Below are 19,187 nucleotides of genomic sequence, written 5' to 3' on the forward strand. Positions count from 1 at the left end.
TTCATTTTGCAACAAACGGGAAGTCTCTAGCACAATATTTTGATTTATGGTGAATCTTTGAAAAAACTTTCTTTTACGTCCGCACGTTACGAATTCATGCATCATTTTGTGATAATATTTTCTCTGTGTTGCTTTGACCATTTAACACTTTGTTATGTACCAAAATCATCGCAATTTAGTGTACAATACAACAAAAAATTAACTCATTAGCTTTAACGGTTTTGCTCACAGCGCGATTTGTATACAATTATATATGAAATTTTTTTGCGCTGTCATATATTCCAATATTTATATATGACAATATTTTTTTCATTTCTGATGGTTGCATACTAAACTTCAGGCAATGACAAAAAAAGGAGCCACAAATGAACTCTTAATCTTAAAAACTAAGTGTGCTGTGATAATAATAATAATAATAATAATAATAATAATAATAATAATAATAATAATAATAATAATAAAAAAAAAAAAAAAAAAACTTCCACTTCAGCGCTAACTCCTGAACGCCGCCGGCATACGAGAGACGCTTTGGTAAATAGCGGCTCGGCGTTTAAGGGTTAACTGGACACACAGCAAGGAGGTTTGCACCATAGCTTCTCATTGCTTGGAACATTGCAACATCTGAGTGCATACCTGTAGGAAAAGCAGGAGGGATCCCCCACTGAAGTCTCCTCTTAATCTAAGGTAGGTAGGAACTTGCAAGTGACTAAGCCTTGCAGACCAAACATCAAAGAATGACACTGCTGCAGATGAACATTTAGCTGTTATGTTCTTGGCACAAACCAAAGTATTTATTCATGTTGAGGAAAATTCTAGCTGAATTTCAATACAACTACCTCAATGACGTGGGTTTTGGCATCTGTTAAGATAAATACAAATAATGGGAAAAGCAATACTTAAGTTTCTTCATCCAAGACAGTCCAATGGCAATATTGGCTCTCCTGTGGTCTGCCATGTTGGTACTCGAAACTTTTCCAAAAATGCTTCCAAATGAACAGACATGTCTGTGATGGTAATTGTTGATGAAGTTGTTCCCACTACCTCCCCTACACATACTGAAGGATGGGCAGACTAAAGGGTAATGGAAGGCGGAGGCATGTTTCTTCCCCTTACCTGCACAACAGCAAAAAGTTGGGTTACCTACATGGTCACCATCACAAAACACAAAGGGGGCTAGCACATGTGGTACTGAAAACTCACTAGATTTTCACTAAGCTCCACTACACATTCACAGTAATGGTCACGATTACCCACAGGCTAATACATAATTGAGGAATGGCTCAACACAAATCACAACAGAAGAAAAAAAGAAGAGCACAGAGGAACCACATAAAACAGTCAGCCCACATGTAACCATGACTGCAGCTGGAAACACAATGGGGTGAGGAAGGCCAACAGAGGTCAGGGTAGATACCACAAGTCTACTTGCAATAATCTTTTGTTTTTTGGTCAGTACACAGCCTGAATAACCCCATTTATCAAAGCAGAGGTTTATATCCCTGTAAGAACAAATGAGTAAAAATATTCCAAACTAGCTATCAAATCTAACTTAGCATCAATTTTCACTGTTGAGCAAATAAGAAAATTTCAGACAAGTTGCAAAATATACTACACCATAATAAAATTATAATAAAAAATGGCTACACAGCAATTAAGGCACAAACTTAAGGAAAATATCACATTCTGATAAAAAGTAGTCTCATCACAAAATAATACTCGTATGAAATCATGATCATTTCTGAAAATCTGGCAACTTAAAGCCATTTAACACCAAGACAATGGTGCCCAATAAAAATTCACAATTTAAGAAAAAAATCACTGACAGTAACAATCATTAGGTGCCACCTCCTCCAGTCTTGAAATGGTAATTAACTTAAAAGAGCTGGATTTGAAATGCAAGGTTTACCAGGAACTCTACTAAATTACAGGCTAGTTCACAATCATAAATTTTTTTTATACTAACCATGAATGATACATTATGATAAAATTTACAATACAGCTGACAGGGTCAGAAGAAAACTCCATACAACTGAATGATATTCATATCAAACTAAAATACAAAAAGACTGAAAATCTACCTCATACCCAAGGACCTCAAAATTTCCAGTTCACCTACTCACAACACACTTTAGATTTCCAAACAGGATTAGAGAGTCCAAAATGGTTTGTAAGGCCACAAATCAGAAAAAAGTTACTTTACTTTTATAAAAATAATCAAACAAAACTTCTCTAATAACCTGCACCCTAAAACACAACTGCTCATTCGTTCCGGTACATATAAGACAAAAATTATTTACTTAAGTCAACCACAAACCCAACTTATTTAAGATTTTAATCTGGGCAAATTAACCAAACTCTAGGACAGAACCCTCTGGTGCTCTGCTATTGTTTATAGAAGTAACACTTTGGGATATATATTAAGCATCTTCAACATACTTGACAATCCTTCCTTGAGGCTGTGGAGGTGAAAAGAGAAATTCAACAGCTTCTCCCATTAAACTCTGAAGGGCTGAAAGGCAGAAGTTGAACTTTTAAGCACACAAAAATCATTACAAAAAGAAAAAAATTAGCAAATGCTAACATAAAAAAACTGGATAAAAATAATTACATGGCAAAAAATAAAATAATTATATATACACAGCAGTCTACAGAAACAAATATGAAAGCTACTAAGAAGCATGAAAAACATCAAGAGTACAATGAGAAAAAAAATACTTAATGCTTTTATCATTCTGCTGAGCGATCAATTCCATTGCTAAAAGCGAAATCTAAAAAACACTTGACTGTTATATCAAGTCCAACCACACTACAAATTGTGGGCTACTGTAATTCAAGTAAGCAAAACATAAAAATGACTCAAACTGTATAAGCAAGCATTCTATTATATTACATACTACTGTATCCTTTGATCCTTTTCTAAAATGAGCTGAAAATATATCAATCCCTTCCCCAAAGTCCAAAACAAATGGATTTTTAGGGAAGAGTTACAAAATGAAGAATAAAACTTCCTATAGAAAAAAAATTATTTGAAAATACCAGCAAAAATGTTCCTGAAGTACACAAAACAATGAAGTGCCCTCTTGACCTAAACAATATAAGGTAACATGACATGACATCACAAATTTCTGGTAACAAACTCTGTTAATAACTAAGCATGTAGTTAAAAGGGAAGACAACAGGATAAAAAGCCAAAATTAATGTTAACTGGTAAGGTACACACAAATGCTGCTGACTGATCACAGTACTTACCTCTCGATTGTCTTGTGGAGATGACAGGCTTTGGTTCAGCAAAAGTAAATTGTGGTTTGGAAGTGACCTCTTCATTTTCAACTTTCTTCTCTGAATTTGTGCTCATTTCAGTTATTTTTTCTGTTTCTTTGTTTGACTTCTTATTTTCATTTATATCAATATTTACTACCTGACTTCCAGAATCTATTTCTAAAACAGATGTCTCAGAACCTCTTGTTGTCCTTCGAACAGATCTGTGAGGCTGCTTTACCTTAAAGGCTTCCATCTCACTATCTTCTGCTGGCAATGATGCTCCATTATTAGTCACCAATGAAAGTGTATCTTAACTTTAGGGGTTAATATAAATTCTAACCTTTAATGGTTAATAGTAATCCTTCCTCATAATTTATCATTCCCACATTTTCATGATGAATATGAGTAATCTATTCACACAATTAAGTTACAACAAAAATTAACATTCGACAATCAAACAATCCAATTACAAACTTACCAATTGACATTTACACCAGAAACACACACACACACGCACACCATTTTAAAACAATGATTAACACTAAATTGTTAGACTTAGGGGAGAGAGAGCAAAATCTTAATCCTTGTACTTCTAGTAAAGTGTACTGTCACAGACATCAAATTTTTTTTAACAAAAAACAGTTCTGTATGCACCCTAAGAACTAGAACTATTTGCTCCTAACTGCCTAAAAATGTAATCGGTAATGCCACTGGCACTGAATATTATTTCCATTAGGTAGAAGACCACATCTTGATGGACTGGCATAACATCCATTAATTTTGTAAAACTTATATATTTTAAAGACATGTACCACTCAAATATCCAGAGATACCTTCGAGATACAATTTCTACCCTTACTTTTTCTCTCCTTTTTACAGTGAACTTTATATATACTGGTTAAAGTACCCTATTTCTATAGTTAATTCCAAGCAGTCCCCGGTTATTGACAGGGGTTCTGAACGTTCTTGGCGGGGTGCTCGTAAAGCAAAAACCTTCATTAACCAAAACTCAGCGATTTACAGCACACAAGACACCGACCGACATCCAGTTAACCTCTTCATTACCGAAAGTTTGTTTGGAGGTAGGTGGGTACCACCATTCAAGTCTACTACACCGCCCCGGGTGCATAAAGGTGGTACGCTAGTACCACCAAAACTCCTCTTTTCAGATAGGGACTTCCAATCATTCTGTAATTTCGGTTTGAAGAGTTTGGAGCAAAATAAACAGTATGACACGATGCCAGACGTATGATGAACCAAAAAAAATATTATTACTGCTTATAGTAGTGTGTAAGTGACAGATGAACTGCGTCTCAACAAAAAATCACAAAACCAGAAAGCGTAAACATGTAATAACTTCTACCCAAGTATAAAACCAGTTGCATCATCATTTACTGTATTTATTTATTTATTCACTTATTACATTTTACAAATAAAAGATATGAACACCAGATAAATGAAGGTAAAAATAAAGCCTAATAGTAACTTTATATATAAAAAACCAAACCAGAGAAAAAGCAAAAAAACAATTTTTTCTGAGGACAAGAAACTTGAAAAATTATTTCAGATACCCCTGATGCCCCTAAAGTTGTTTTCTGTGATGAAACTAATCTTAGAAAACGTAGAAAATGACATCGACCAATTTTTGAAAGATATACTATAAAATTTGCGATTTCCATATTTATTGGCGGGGCTTTCGCTTTAGTTTTTGCTCTTTTTTTTTGTTATTACGTGCTTATTTACTGTTCTATTTTGATAATACTTTATGTGCATGTTCCAGGTGGATATACCAACATTCTGTAAGACCAAATTTCTATTCAAGACTGTAGTTTTCTCACCGACCACCAGTGTCCCTTGTACAAGGGACACTGGGTTTCACATTTTTTTTCATAAATCATTTATTTTCCCTGTAGGATGATAAAACTAACAGAGAATATGCATTCTTATAGTGCTAATAATACCCGATAATTTCATTAGCCTGTCTTGATTAGTGTATTTTTGGCAAATATTTTTACGATCGGCACCCCTCCAAACTGGAGTCACTACCGAGAGATTCAGTTCGGCAGCGAACGCAATGTTTACGTTCTGCTTACCCACCCGGTAAAGAAGGGGTTAATGGTGCCTCTCTTAGGTATGATATAATGCCATGACACAAGGCACTGATAACTAACACTTGGTAATGGCACCATAAATCATCACCAACTTTATGGCGCTAGACACTCAATAAAACACGATCGCCATTAACTGAGTCCACCAGGGACTCCCTGTTCCACTATTGTAGTACACGCAGTCCCCAGGTTACGACGGGGGTTCCGTTCTTGAGAAGCGTTGTAAGCCGAAATCATCGTAAGCCGGAAAATCGTCAAAAATCCTAAGAAAATCTTACTTTTAATGCTTTGGGTGCATTAAAAACTATGTAAACTGCATTCTTATTGCATTTTTCATTAAAAAACCTTCAAATATTGATTATTTTGCATTTTTGGAGTCATATTTCTTCTGCCAGATGAGCGTTGTAGGCGTCTTAACCCTGGAAATAATTTCTGATGAATTGAAAAGCACCTTAACCTCAGAATGTCGTAAGCCGAACCCGTAGTAACCCAGGGACTGCCTGTATTCCATTGCAATCTTTCCACTTGCTTACTAGCCACGAGACCAATCAGTCATAGTATACGTATCTAGACTAACATAGGTCTGGCCTAAGGAATTTCTTCCCATAGAGGTAAAAAAACTGCATCAACATACAGATGGACACCCAGGTGAGATGAGAAAATGGGAATAGCACATGAAAAGGAGAAATCAGAGAGCAACATACCCGAGGCCACAGGGATCTTGTAAAGAAACTGACGCCACAGTGCACAAAACAAGTGGTGACTGTCATTACAGTTTGACAAGATCATAGTGCCCCATTTATGGATTCTGATAGTACTGGCTTGAAAGCAAATGAAAATTTGGACAAGGCAAAATGGTTGACATCTAAGCTGGGTGACTTGAAGAGAATGGATATATGGATATGTAAACGGTAAAATTAATGCAACTAACTGAATAAATGTTGCAAAGAATTTTATCTCTGCCTACTATGTGCTGCATAATTCTCCCAAAGCATTTCACCAACAAAATACACAAAGACCTATCATTAACACTACCTGGTTTAATTTACCTCTAGTCAAACCTCGAATTTCGAATGCCCTGGTTTTCGAAAAATTCAGTTTTAGTCAACATTTTCTGACAATTTTTCCTCATGTTTTGCATGTTTCCTAGGAATTTGTACACCCAGAAATAATCCTTCCAACCCCCACCTCGTGACTAGGCCAATACCAAGCACCCCATGTTCTCTCATGACCTATTCTGCCTGTGTGTGTTTTTTTTTTTTTGTAACTGATAAATAAGGCATCATGGGGCCAAAAAAAGTTCTAAGTGCCAGCCCTTCTGTAAAAAAAAAAAAAAAAGGGGGGGGAAGAAAAACTATACAATTCAAGAAAGAACTCGTAGAAAAGTATGAAGGTAGCATATGTGGCTGATCTTGCTAGGATGTACAGCAAGTCCACATCAACAATCTAGCAAAGAACAAAGAAATCAAGGCAGCCAATGTTGCAAAAGGGATAACATCATTAACGTAACAGAGATCGCAACTAACTGAGGATCCTGAGAAGTTATTGGTTTGGATCAACAAAAAAGTTAGTGGGAGATAGTGTGTTACAGGAGATAATTTGTGAAAAGGCAAGATGTTGCATACCGATCTCAGTAAGAAAATGCCTATAACAAGGGCTGCTGTTAGTGAATTTAAGGCCAGCAGAGGCTGGTTTGAACAATTTAAAAAGCAAACAGGCATAAATATGCCTACTTCAGTGATTAAGGACGTTTCCAAAGTGCAGGTAAAAAATTTTGTGAATTACCATCCCAACAAAGATGATGTAATCCATATCTCTTACATGTTTAATGATAATGCCTTGTTTCATTTTAAGCAAATTTCAGAGACATCAGAAACAAATGTCTGTGGACAGTTTTGTTGTGCAACTGTGGTCCAGTGACACTCAAACTGGTCATATTGCCAGTAAAAAAAAAAAAAAAAAAAAAAAAAAAAAAAAAAAAAAAAAAAAAAAAAAAAAAAAAATAGAGGGGAAGTAATCTGAGATAGTGCCAGTAAAAAAATAAATAAATAAATAATAACAACCCCAGATAGGTACTTGAAACCTAAAGTCCTTCTGGAGAGAATTCCCCTTCCAAATAATAACATCTCCCCCCTCTCCATCTTCTTCCATAAACTAACAAGTCTTCCATAAAGGTAAGAAATATTAAATGTTTATTTATTAATTTCATTAGTCATTGTTTTCTTTATGTAAAACTGTGTTTATTCTCTATAAAATGTATGTCTTTTTTCATAAATATATATTATTGGGTGTCTGGGACGCATTAATTGGATTTACATTATTCCTTATGGGAATTATTGTTTTGGAATTTGGATGTTTCAAACTTCGCGAGACTTAATATTCCATTTCAAGAAATTTTATAAATAATCTATTTCTTGAGAAGTCTGATATATAATGGTCACCACTTAACTTTTCAATATACATCGTGCATTTCCACATATGATCAACACATTTCCACATATGATCAACACATTCACAATATAGCAATGGTTTATGAAAAATCAGGAAATACATTAAATATTGAAAGAACTCTACAAAAAACTATTTAGGGTCTTAATTATCATTGTTATAAATCACATACTCCAGCAAACAATTATGAACAGATAAAAGTTAATAAGCAGCTGGTTACAAAACTGAAAAAAATAAAAATGATAATTTGTGATAAGAGTATTCACCATAAAACTCCATGTATAAGACAACCTTCAGATAGGACGAGGTAAAAAATCATGGCAAATTTTCATGAGTTTACCTCATATCTGAATTACAAAACTGATTTTTTTTTTTTGAGAAAAGTGATTTGCAAAAATTAAACAGTACAACTATATTTACAATAATAATGACTTAAATAAAGGTTATTTTGCTTGTTGTACCCAATTACAGTACAACTATTTTCATAGTTACTGTATTATAGAATATAAACATCATGTACATCATTTGCGTCTGATATTGTTTACATTCTCAAAATCTCTGCTGATGTAAGTACGTATTATCAATATTTTCATTGCCATTATTTGTTAGAAGAGATATAATTCGGAGATACCTTTTTTCGTAAATTAACAAAGTTTGGTTGAAAACATGCACATAGTACTTCATTGTATAAGCATGAAGTGCGATTTCTACAGTTCCGAACATCACTTCCGCCTGGCCGTTGTTTATTTTATTCAGCCTCGGATATACCCTGCAGCCTTAATTTACTAGTATTCTTTCTTGAGATCGCCACTGCATGAGGGAAGAACAAAAATGTATTTATTCTTATTTATGGAAGCCACCACTGAGAATCGGCAGGGTTTAACAACTTAACAATTTTAACGGACCTCCTTAATTATTAAACGCTTGATAGTCACGGTAAATGACGTCAGCGGAGAGATATTGCCCCAGTTAGGTTGTTACACTGATATATATCCACTTGCAAAAGTAAAAAATAATAGCTGCATTTGAGAAAAATGATAATTTTAATAATACTTGTTTTTACTGTATTCATATTATTATATTACAAATGTGAACGGAGTGATGATGCTCCATTTGCCTTCTTGTTTTGTTTACAGTCTTAATATAATTTGCAAGGGGGAACGTGAAAATAGTGACGTGAAATCATTTAAAAAATGCTGAGGAAAATACCAAAGATGATTTGTATGATATCGACGATGAAGCCGAAGTTGACTTCCCAGAACCAGACTGATATCCCTAACGTGGTGGCATATGTGATCAACCTTGTGATATGTATGAGAAACTTTTAATGAAAAATTAATATTACGTTATCCCAAATATTATTACTACTGTAATTACACTAACATTGAAATTTCTAAAAGGTTACCGAAACATAAAGGTTGCTGTGAACGCAACCATAACTCGATGTTTACATTTCCTCAGCTGGGATCACATAGATAAAAGTTTGTTTCACTGATTTAGAATTACTCCTCAAATAGGCTATTTGTTATGAAGATATGCCAATAAAATATAAGGTAAAGATGGTTTTATTACCTTTATTATCAGTTTATTTCATAAAGTGAATCTTTATGTATATTGGTGGTTAGGTTGATTTTTAGAATTGTAGTATAAGACAAACCCCAATTTTAATGGGTGAATTTTAGGATTTAAAGGTTGTCTTATACGTGGATATATACAGTACTAAGGTTGTTGCTCCGATATCGGAACTCCCATTTACTACTTAAAGCCTTGTATGGCCACTGCAATAACAGTAAAAGTACTTATGCATAAATAAGTAACGGGAATCTGCACACCCCACATGAATTATTTTCCCTTTTAATTCTTGTGCAGATTTAATTACATTAAGATACCAGTTACACATCCTCAACTTAACATGCTTTGTGACACCACTAAAATAATAAAATGCACAATTTGTAAACTTTGGCATGTACTGTAACTTCTAGCATACATTCACAGATTCATAAAAAAATATTAAGATTTTAGAAAATAACTACAAGAGCTGGTCACTGACTCCTAGTTTACTAGTGTCCCCACACAAGCAAACAAAATCAAGTAAAGCCAAGCAACAAATTTCCACTGTAATACTCATCCAGTTCACTACACTATATAAAAAAAAATAACAGCATACAATCAAACCCCATTCATCATGCACTCCAGAAAAAGTTAAAAGCCACATCACAACATGTCACAAGGGAACCAGGAACCTAAAACCCACAAACTTTTCACCTGCCATGTTGGGCCTTGATTATCTTGATTACCTTCAGTTATCATGACACTTATAATAATTATGATTCAATTAGTTAACTGAAAAACTTAAAAAATCCTGGTGTACCCAATAATGATAGGAGCCACAAATTTCAATTGGTCTCAAAATTTAAATGCAAGCTCATTATGTTAAAATTAAATCATAGTTTTAATAAGATATAAAGAGCAATCACAGCCCAACTAAGTACAGGAATTTTAAGTGCATCCTCGTATTACTTACCTTGGCTTGCTGATTTCTCTTTGTTCAACTCCAGTGCACTGACCGAATGCCTTGTCCCTATAGATTTCCTAGCCTGGGAGGTCAAAGACTTTTTCAATACCGAAGTTCGGCGACGTTTCACTTTTTCTTCTCCATCTATCTGGTTTAAAGCAATCTCAGGGCTCTCTACTGCTACCACTTCTGCAAAAACGATAAAGAAAATCTTGAGGAAAAAAAATTTGGAAAGCAAAAAACTACATGGTATAAATGCTGTATTTCTCAGTTGAATTAAAATTTAGTAAAAATACCACATTTTCTATAGCACAGCAGCTGTTCATCCTAAAGGAAGTCTCATGGTCCCCACAAAGGCTCCATAATACGGATGGACCAGCCAGTATCAAAGGATTCTCTTATAGCTGGCTTGGCCAGAATATTCCCTTTACTGACACAGTGACAGTGTAAATGGTCACAAGAGGGGAGTTTTTTTCCCCTTGCCTACAACAATTACATGGTTTTCCTTCACCCTCCTCAAACCTATATGGCAACAGCAGACACACTGGCAAAGATGCCTTCAACTCACTCCATGTAAATAAAATGTTAAGGTTATTTGCTGAGGAAACCTATGTACCTAGAGTACACCTCTTGTAAAAAGTTTCTTCCATAAAATGTTTTGGTCAGGAATACTTGTTAAAACCTGCTGGCCAGTGGATCCATCACGGTGGGATTTTGGATTAGGCTACTTGGCTATGCCTTCCTTAGTTACAAAATGATAACAGTAACTAGCACTTTCCCCCATGTGTTCAACTTATGACTTAGTTTTAATTACAATATGATAACAGTAACTAGGAGTTTCCCCCTATGTGTTAAACTTATGACTTAGTTTTAAAAGACTATCTACAGCATGAAGTCGCCTTCCCTCATAGCTGCCCGCACTAAACGCGGGCTCTCCATCTTGAACCTTGGTCTTCCTGATGAAGTGATTCGAGGTGGATAAGTCGATCGCAGGTCTCCAACCTCCCGACGCCTTGGGCACCAAGATGCAACTGTAAAACCCCAGAGACGGACGCACCACTTCCTCTATCGCATCCTTGTCCAGCATCTTCTGCACTTCCTCCCTGAGAGCCAAGAACTTCAGAGAATCTGGAGGATACACCCTCCTGAGCAGCAGCTTGTCCAAAAGAGAGGGAGAGAAATTGAATGGCAGTATATACCCCACCTGAAGGATATCTACCACCCACTTCTCTGCCTAACTTACCGATGACCCCCTTTACCTCTGCCCCTGGGGCCCCTTCTCGGCTTGAAGGAATGGGTGCGAAAGGGACGGTGGTCCTCTGACCTAGGCTGAGACAAATGGGGAGGCCCTGCTGAAACCGAACTCCTTGACGGCCTACTAAGCGATGACCTTTGTGACTGTTGCTTGGCAGGGGGAGGAGGAGGAGCCAGATGTCTCCGAGGACGAGAGACTGACTTAGACACAGCCTGGTGCATCAATCTGTCCTTTTATACTTGTATCACTGTCACTCAAAAGGCACCATTCTGGCAAACACTAGTCATGAGAAAGTTCTTTCATATTGCCTGGTCTGACATTGGGGCCCTGGGGGAGACCATAAGATTAACTCCTTTAAGGCATCAATCAAGCTACCAAAAATGGGGGTTTCCTTCATCAAAACCTGTTTTCAAAAGTAATTTGTATGTTTTCTAGGCATCCAAATCCATCACCTTTCATATGTGGAGTGCCTTTTAACACATGAACTGGACCAGCCCACAAAGGTGGGGCAAGGATAGCCCCTTCACCCAACCTTCCCTTGTCCTTTTGGTTGCAATCATGTCTGGTTTCACTCATGTGCTCTCTTGCTTTGTGTGGTTTATAGTATATGCATTTATAGTTTTTATTTTTTTTTTGCTTCATTTAATCTCTCCCTTTTCCATACTCGTTTTATGCAGTGGACCTCTTGTGCACTTTTTATGTGATTTTCAGTGTTTTTATTTAACTTTTGTTCTTTTTGCATGCTGGCATTGGAATGTAAACAAAGATCTTCCTTCCCACTCTTTGCAGAAGGCCAGAAAATTACTGGTTACAGCAATTTTACCTTCACAGCTCATCAAACCTTGAATTTCTGGGCTAACACCATCCTTCGTAGAAGAGTTACCATCCTTTCACTAACACTGAAACGAGCCTCATGAGAGCTGGCTCTCTTTGAGGAACAGCTCCATCATTGAATCTGGTTTCTACTTCCATCCAGCAAATACAGGCAGACCCCGGTTATCAGCAGGAGCTCTGTTCCCATGGGGGTACTGATAAGCAAAAACCACCACTAATCGAAACTTAGTGATTTACGGTGCCATAATGGCACTTATGACCTGTTATCGGCGAAGTCGGCCCGTTCAAGCGCAATAAATTGCTGATAACAGAGTCCACTGATAACCGGGGACTGCCTGTGTAAAAGCAGAGATTGCCATGAAAAGGGAAGATTCACAAGATTCCTTATTTCCTGAGCTGCTATCTTCTAGTCAACTCAAGAAAATATGCCAATGATGTCTTCATGGACTATTCAACCAACCTTGGAAATGAAACCTCAATAGTCAAAACCACAACAAGACCCTAGCCTTCCTACAACAGCAAAGAGTGGGATATGTCCCAGCCCTCACCCCATCTACCAAGGTCAAGAGTGAGTGACATAACAACAGGAGGACGAGCCTCTGTTACATAGCACAAAGTATTGCCCTGTTGTTTTAAGGAAAAAGATTTAAAAGTAGCTAGGAAACAGCTTCGGCTAAAAATAAATAAATAAATAAATATAGGGCATAGCTAATGTTTCATTTCTCATGTGCTAGCAAAAGATGGAATACACTAACTTTTTAATACATAAACATCTATTACAGAAAATGAGTGAGTTTTGAGTAAATGCAAACTTCCTACATCCATCAGCATTCTTCATTCCCAACAGATGGCCAAATTAAATTTGTTTTCAAACTGGCCTCTGATGCCGCCTTTAGGTAAATGATAAATAAGCACACCGGACTTAATCCCAAGAAACATGAGGTGAAAAACAATACAGTAATACTTTGGGTTACGAACCGATTAGTATACAAATTTTTTAACTTACGAAGTGACGCCCTCATTCTGGAATACGAATTTCACTTGGAATACGAATGCGCGAATTTCTATCATGGGAGGCCGCCTGCTTTGTTTACATCGGACGAGCGTGGGATCTGCGAACGCATTTTTTTCGGCCAAAACTTAACGAGGGTCACGTGACTTCCTCCCACGCATCCCTTGACCCGTTTTAAACCATAACTCTTTCACTATCTCGCTGGCGAACGCATTTTTTTCGGCCAAAACTTAACGAGGGTCACGTGACTTCCTCCCACGCATCCCTTGACCCGTTTTAAACCATAACTCTTTCACTATCTCGCTGGTGTTAAGATTGAACGCATCTGTCCGTGATACGCTCTCAAATTTGTTTAGTGATTTGTGCACGTGTTGTGTTTCCGTGATAGTGCTTATACATTACTATTACCCAAATACTAAAGACAATGGCTCCCAAGATGACGAAGGCAAGCAGCAAGAAGGAAACCATAAGAAAGAAGGAGATGATTACAGTCGAAATGAAGAAGGAAATTATCCAAATGCATGATAAAGGCGAGCGCGTGAAAGACATTGCAGCATTCTTCAAGCGGTCGCAATCAACGATCTGCACTATTTTGAAGAAAAAGGAAGAAATTAAAGCCAGTAAAGCATCAAAAGGTGTCACAGTATTGACGAAACAACGGCCTTATATTCTCGACGATGTAGAAAATTTGCTCATGGTTTGGATAAACGAGAAGCAGCTGGCAGGAGATTCCATAAGTGAGAGCATCATTGCGAAAAGGCTCGTAAGATCTACGAAGATTTGAGTAAAAATGAGCCAGGCACATCAGCAGACAGTGAAAAAGACAGTTTTAAGGCGAGCCGTGGCTGGTTCGAGAATTTTAAGAGAAGGACTGGCATCCACAGTGTTGTTCGCCATGGTGAGGCTGCAAGCTCAGATACGAAGGCGGCAGAGGCTTACGTAAAAGAGTTTAAAAGGCTCGTGGATTCCGAGAAATACCTCCCCCAACAAGTCTTCAATTGCGACGAGACAGGGTTATTCTGGAAGAGGATGCCCAGGAGGACGTTCATTACGGCAGAAGAGAAGGCACTTCCCGGTCACAAGCCCATGAAAGACCGTCTAACCCTACTGTTTTGTGCTAATGCAAGCGGGGATTGCAAGGTTAAGCCTCTCCTCGTGTATCACTCGGAAAATCCACGCGCCTTTAAGAAAAACAACGTGCAGAAGAAGCTGTTGCACGTTATGTGGCGGTCTAATACAAAGGCTTGGGTGACAAGGATCTTGTTCGTCGAGTGGATGAACGAGGTTTTTGGTCCCGAGGTGAAGAAGTATCTCCGGGAGAAGGACCTCCCATTCAAAGCCTTACTTGTGATGGACAATGCTCCTGCCCATCCTCCATCCGTTGAAGAGGACTTACTGGACGAATTCAAGTTCATTAAAGTCAAGTTCTTGCCCGCCAACACCACTCCAATACTCCAGCCCATGGACCAGCAAGTTATCGCCAATTTCAAGAAATTGTATACGAAGGCTATGTTCCAGCGCTGCTTTGAGATGACGGAAGGCACCAACCTTACCCTCAGAGAGTTTTGGAAGGATCACTACTCTGTTTACAACTGCCTCAATCTGATTGACAAAGCCTGGCAGGGAATCACCAGGAGAACCCTCAATTCTGCATGGAAGAAACTGTGGCCCGACTGCGTTGCTGAACGAGATTTTGAGGGGTTCGAAACCGTCGAGAAGGGGGCAGTTGAAGACGAGATTGTATCCTTGGGCATGTCCTTAGGGCTGGAGGTTGACACGGACGACATCGAGGACCTCCTGACTGAGCATGGGCAGCAGCTGACGACCGACGAGCTGTTGGAGCTACACAAGGAGCAACAGAGACAGGTAACGGAGGAGATCTCATCTGAGGAGGAGGGGGAAGACGCTGCACAGTCGCTTCCTTCGAGCGAGATCAAGGATTTTTTGAAACACTGGGAAATTGTTAAAAGTTTTATCGAGAAAAATCACCCGAATAAGGCTGCGTCAGGGCGTGCAACAAATTTGTTTATCGATAATGGGGTGGGTCATTTCTATAAAATTTTAAAGAGCAGGCAAAAGCAAGCCTCCATAGAAAAATATTTTATCAAAATTGTGAAAGACGACACAGTGTCGCGTAAGCGTAAAATTAGTGATTGTAGTGAACGGTGCTCTCTAGAGAAAGAACCAGAAAGTCTTCCAGAAGTGTTCACGGAGGGAGATTTCCCCCCCAAGCCATAACCCTCTCCTCCTCACCCTTCCCCTCCTCCCGTCTCCGTCAAGCCAGCAGCCACACTCGCCAAAGGTAAAGTTCAGGTTTTACTGTGCATGCATATTAAATCTAGTGTTTATATTTAATTTCATTCTTCAATTTTATCATTTTATGTAATTCCTACACGAATTTTCAACCTTAGTGAACAAAAATAAATGGAAAAATATGAATTGAAATGGTCATTCATGGTCGGGTGGAACGCATTATTTGCTTTTTATAACATTTTTATGGGAAAATCCATTTAGGTTACGAATTTTTTAGGTTACGAAGCAGGTTCTGGAACGGATTAAATTCGTAACCCAAGGTATTACTGTACTTACAATCAAATCTAATTTCTGTGACTGTTCAGTTAACCACTAACAATGATCAAGTACTACATACATACTGGAAACCAATCCTTGAAAGAAATTAAGTTTGAATGTTTCAGTTTACCCATTTTTTTTTTTACGGAGTCATACGCTATTAAATGAGATCTATTCTACTTACTTTTAAGTGAGATGTAATCTATTTACTAGGAGAAACACCTTTAGGTCAGTGCTATTTGAGGAAGAATGCTACATCAGTGGTATACTCTTTTTCAAGTTGTGAATAATATTAATTAGTTGAATATAAAACCATAATACTGTAATTTCCAAGCTGGTACTTTATTACAAAGGTCTTGCAGAATCAAGGCTTGGAAAATATCTTTCACAATATATCCTAATTAACCCTTTTGCTTATGACTTGTAAACAATTATGTCTGTGGAAAGTTGCAGCGACTCAAGCCACAAGCATAAAAAGTCTATAACTTTTCTCTGTTCAAAGATGTGTTACCTCTGACAATTTTCGAGGTAGACCCCTCATTTTTTTGGAAGCCAAATAATAATTCAATATAACAGCATACAAAAGCTCCCAAAATAATGTCTATGTAGGTTGAATAATGAAAAGAGATTACAAGATGTGTGAAAGTTTTGCACTTTTCCCCCCAGAAAATATTTAAAATCAAGTTTTCATTGTTTATCCATAGCAGACTCAGATATATTATCTATTTATTGCAATACAAAAAGCTGTAATTATTTCAAGGTAAATATGAACAAATAAATGACAAAGTAGCATCACGTTTTCTGTAAGTAGAGTGCCAGTCACCCACATGATATGCGCAAAAAATGCTAAATTTTGTTTCATTTCCCAGTTACGTACATATATATAAAAAATATCAGGAACATTCAATGAAAAGGAACCTCATCTTGTCTGCTGGTTTGTGCATTTTTTTTTTTTTTTACATTGTCATTAATAAGTGAAGGACTGGAATTAGGATAATGTTTATCTCTTTCATCAGTAAGCAAAAGGGTCAACAACTATTAAGGTTTCTTGCCAAACAAGGTGTGGATTATCTGGCTGGTGTTTGTGTTACCCAGTAATGAGTGCAAAAGAACAAAATAACACTGCCAGAATGCCACTCCTTTTGGGGAAGATTGACTGATACTTCCAGTAACCACAACCCATACCCCTAACATGCTGCAGCAGTTGTCCCCATCGTTTAAGAAAGAAGGTTGATGGCATTCACTTTATCAGCAGTTTGTAATTTGTCTAAACATTGCATGGAAAATGATATGAATATTAATAAATGCAAAACACTTAGGGGCTCATTTGCTTGTCTGCACAAGTTATTAATAATCATATGCATTTGGACTACCTATACCTGTAAGCAAAGCTGAACAGATCAGTGACACTGAATTTCTTTTACTTACTGCCATCCTCCATATTCCTATTGCTGTCAACTTCACTAGTGAGCACCATTTCCCCAACCTCATCAGGTTCATCAATGACCAAAATTGAACGATCACCAGCTATACTCTTTTTCGATATTAAAGTCCTCCGATTTCGGATTTTTTCAGGTGTCAAATCTATTGAAGATATATCTGAAAAGAGAAAATACAATTCAAAACTCCTTTATTTCTATAAGTAATTACAAATCTTTCTATAAATAATTAATTACCTGAATTTTAACCCTCAAGAGCCAGGGCTAAAAAATCATCATGCAACACCCCAAGCCGGGAGGAGGTCAACCAATTAAGAAAAAAATCAAATCAATGGAATGAGTAAGGCATGTAAATGCGCACAATGTAAGAAAAAATATTCTTAAAAATTCCCCTTACCTTCCATAAGAAGTTGAAAATGACTGTTTACAACCCCTTTGAGGGGCTTCTTTTATAAAAACACAATTGTAAATGCTAAAGTTGAACATGTTTTGTCTAATAAATAATTTGATTTTACTTTGTAAAATTATAATTACAGCAAACAATATATCAAAAGATCAGAACTCTTTCCCGCCAAGGGGAAAGAAGAGTGCCTGGAGTCACATGTGTGGGCCCAAAGATACAAGGGAATCCTTGTTGGGCAGGGGGAGGGATACCAGTTATCCCCCACTAAGAGTAGTAGAGTGAGATTGTTGGAGTAAGGGACCCCCTACAGGACACCACATGCCCCTCAAGAACGGGAATGAGTAGGAAGATGTTGGGCACTTTCCTCCTTCCCCCAGCCCCTCTAGCCATTGTAGAGACAATACCCACCATATGGACGGATAGGGGAATGTGAGCTGTTAGCTTCGGTCTGGTATAGGCCTAGCTGTTAGATGTAAAGAATTGTAGGTTAAGAAAAGATGGCGGCTGGTGACAGCGCGGGAGATGATACCAGACCCCTCCGTGAATAGTTAGAACCCGCGAATAGTTGGAAGCCGTATAAAAATGCTTAAAACCTCCAATTTTTTTAGTTAATACTCAAGAAAAAAAACACTAAAAATTTTTATACCTTTTTTTTTTTAATAGTTTTATCACAAAAAGTGCATTTTATGAGGGAATTGATTAAAAAACCAAGAATTTGTGGTTATTTCTCCTAGAAAAATATCGCGAATAGGCGAATTTTCCGTGAATAATGTGGGAAAATGTTCCCGAAAGAAATCCGCGAATGTGCGAGTCCACGAATCCGAAGAACGCGAATCTGGGGTCCACTGTGTGTGTGCATGTATGTGTATACAGTAGTACCTCGAGATACGAAATTAATCCGTTCCGAGGCGCCTTTCGTATCATGAGGTTTTCGTATCTTGGACCACATTTTACATGTAAAATGGCTAATCCGTTCCAAGCCCTCCAAAAACACCCAATAAATTTCATAATAAAGCTAAATTGACCTATAAACAAGGAAATACTACAACAATTTGGACCATTCAATACCTAAATTAATGAAAAAAAATGCAAAATATAACCTTTAAATAAAGTGTATATTAGTGTACATGGTAACAAGAAATATACTGTACGTAAAATGTGGAAGCTTACCTTTCGAGTGAGGCTATGTACATACGTAACTATCCAATGAAGATTGCTTCTGCCTACTTTTCACAATGTTCCTGTATGAGCCTTTTCGGGGGGTGTCTTCTACAAATGATTGCACTTTATGAAAAGCAGCTTTAATTTCTGCATTTTTTTTTCTTTTGTACATATGTACAC

General features: G+C 37.3%; 1 protein-coding gene across 7 annotated transcripts in view; it reads right to left on the bottom strand.

The window, feature by feature from the left end:
- The window catches only part of LOC135202024 (protein ELYS-like), a 241,020-nt gene that overhangs the window by 5,277 nt on the left and 216,556 nt on the right, over positions 1–19,187 (bottom strand). For 4 of the 7 annotated variants that reach the window (XM_064231315.1, XM_064231323.1, XM_064231317.1 and 1 more), the window contains 4 exons: positions 17,433–17,603; positions 10,342–10,521; positions 3,250–3,528; positions 2,437–2,509 (listed from right to left, as the gene is read on the bottom strand). In XM_064231315.1, the coding sequence (XP_064087385.1) occupies positions 2,437–2,509; positions 3,250–3,528; positions 10,342–10,521; positions 17,433–17,603 (703 nt within the window). The remainder of the gene's footprint in view (positions 1–2,436; positions 2,510–3,249; positions 3,529–10,341; positions 10,522–17,432; positions 17,604–19,187) is intronic. The other 3 variants (XM_064231308.1, XM_064231327.1, XM_064231330.1) reach the window with 3 other exon arrangements.

The sequence above is a fragment of the Macrobrachium nipponense genome, chromosome 23, assembly GCF_015104395.2.
Source record: "Macrobrachium nipponense isolate FS-2020 chromosome 23, ASM1510439v2, whole genome shotgun sequence".
Classification (NCBI taxonomy): Eukaryota; Metazoa; Arthropoda; class Malacostraca; order Decapoda; family Palaemonidae; genus Macrobrachium; species Macrobrachium nipponense.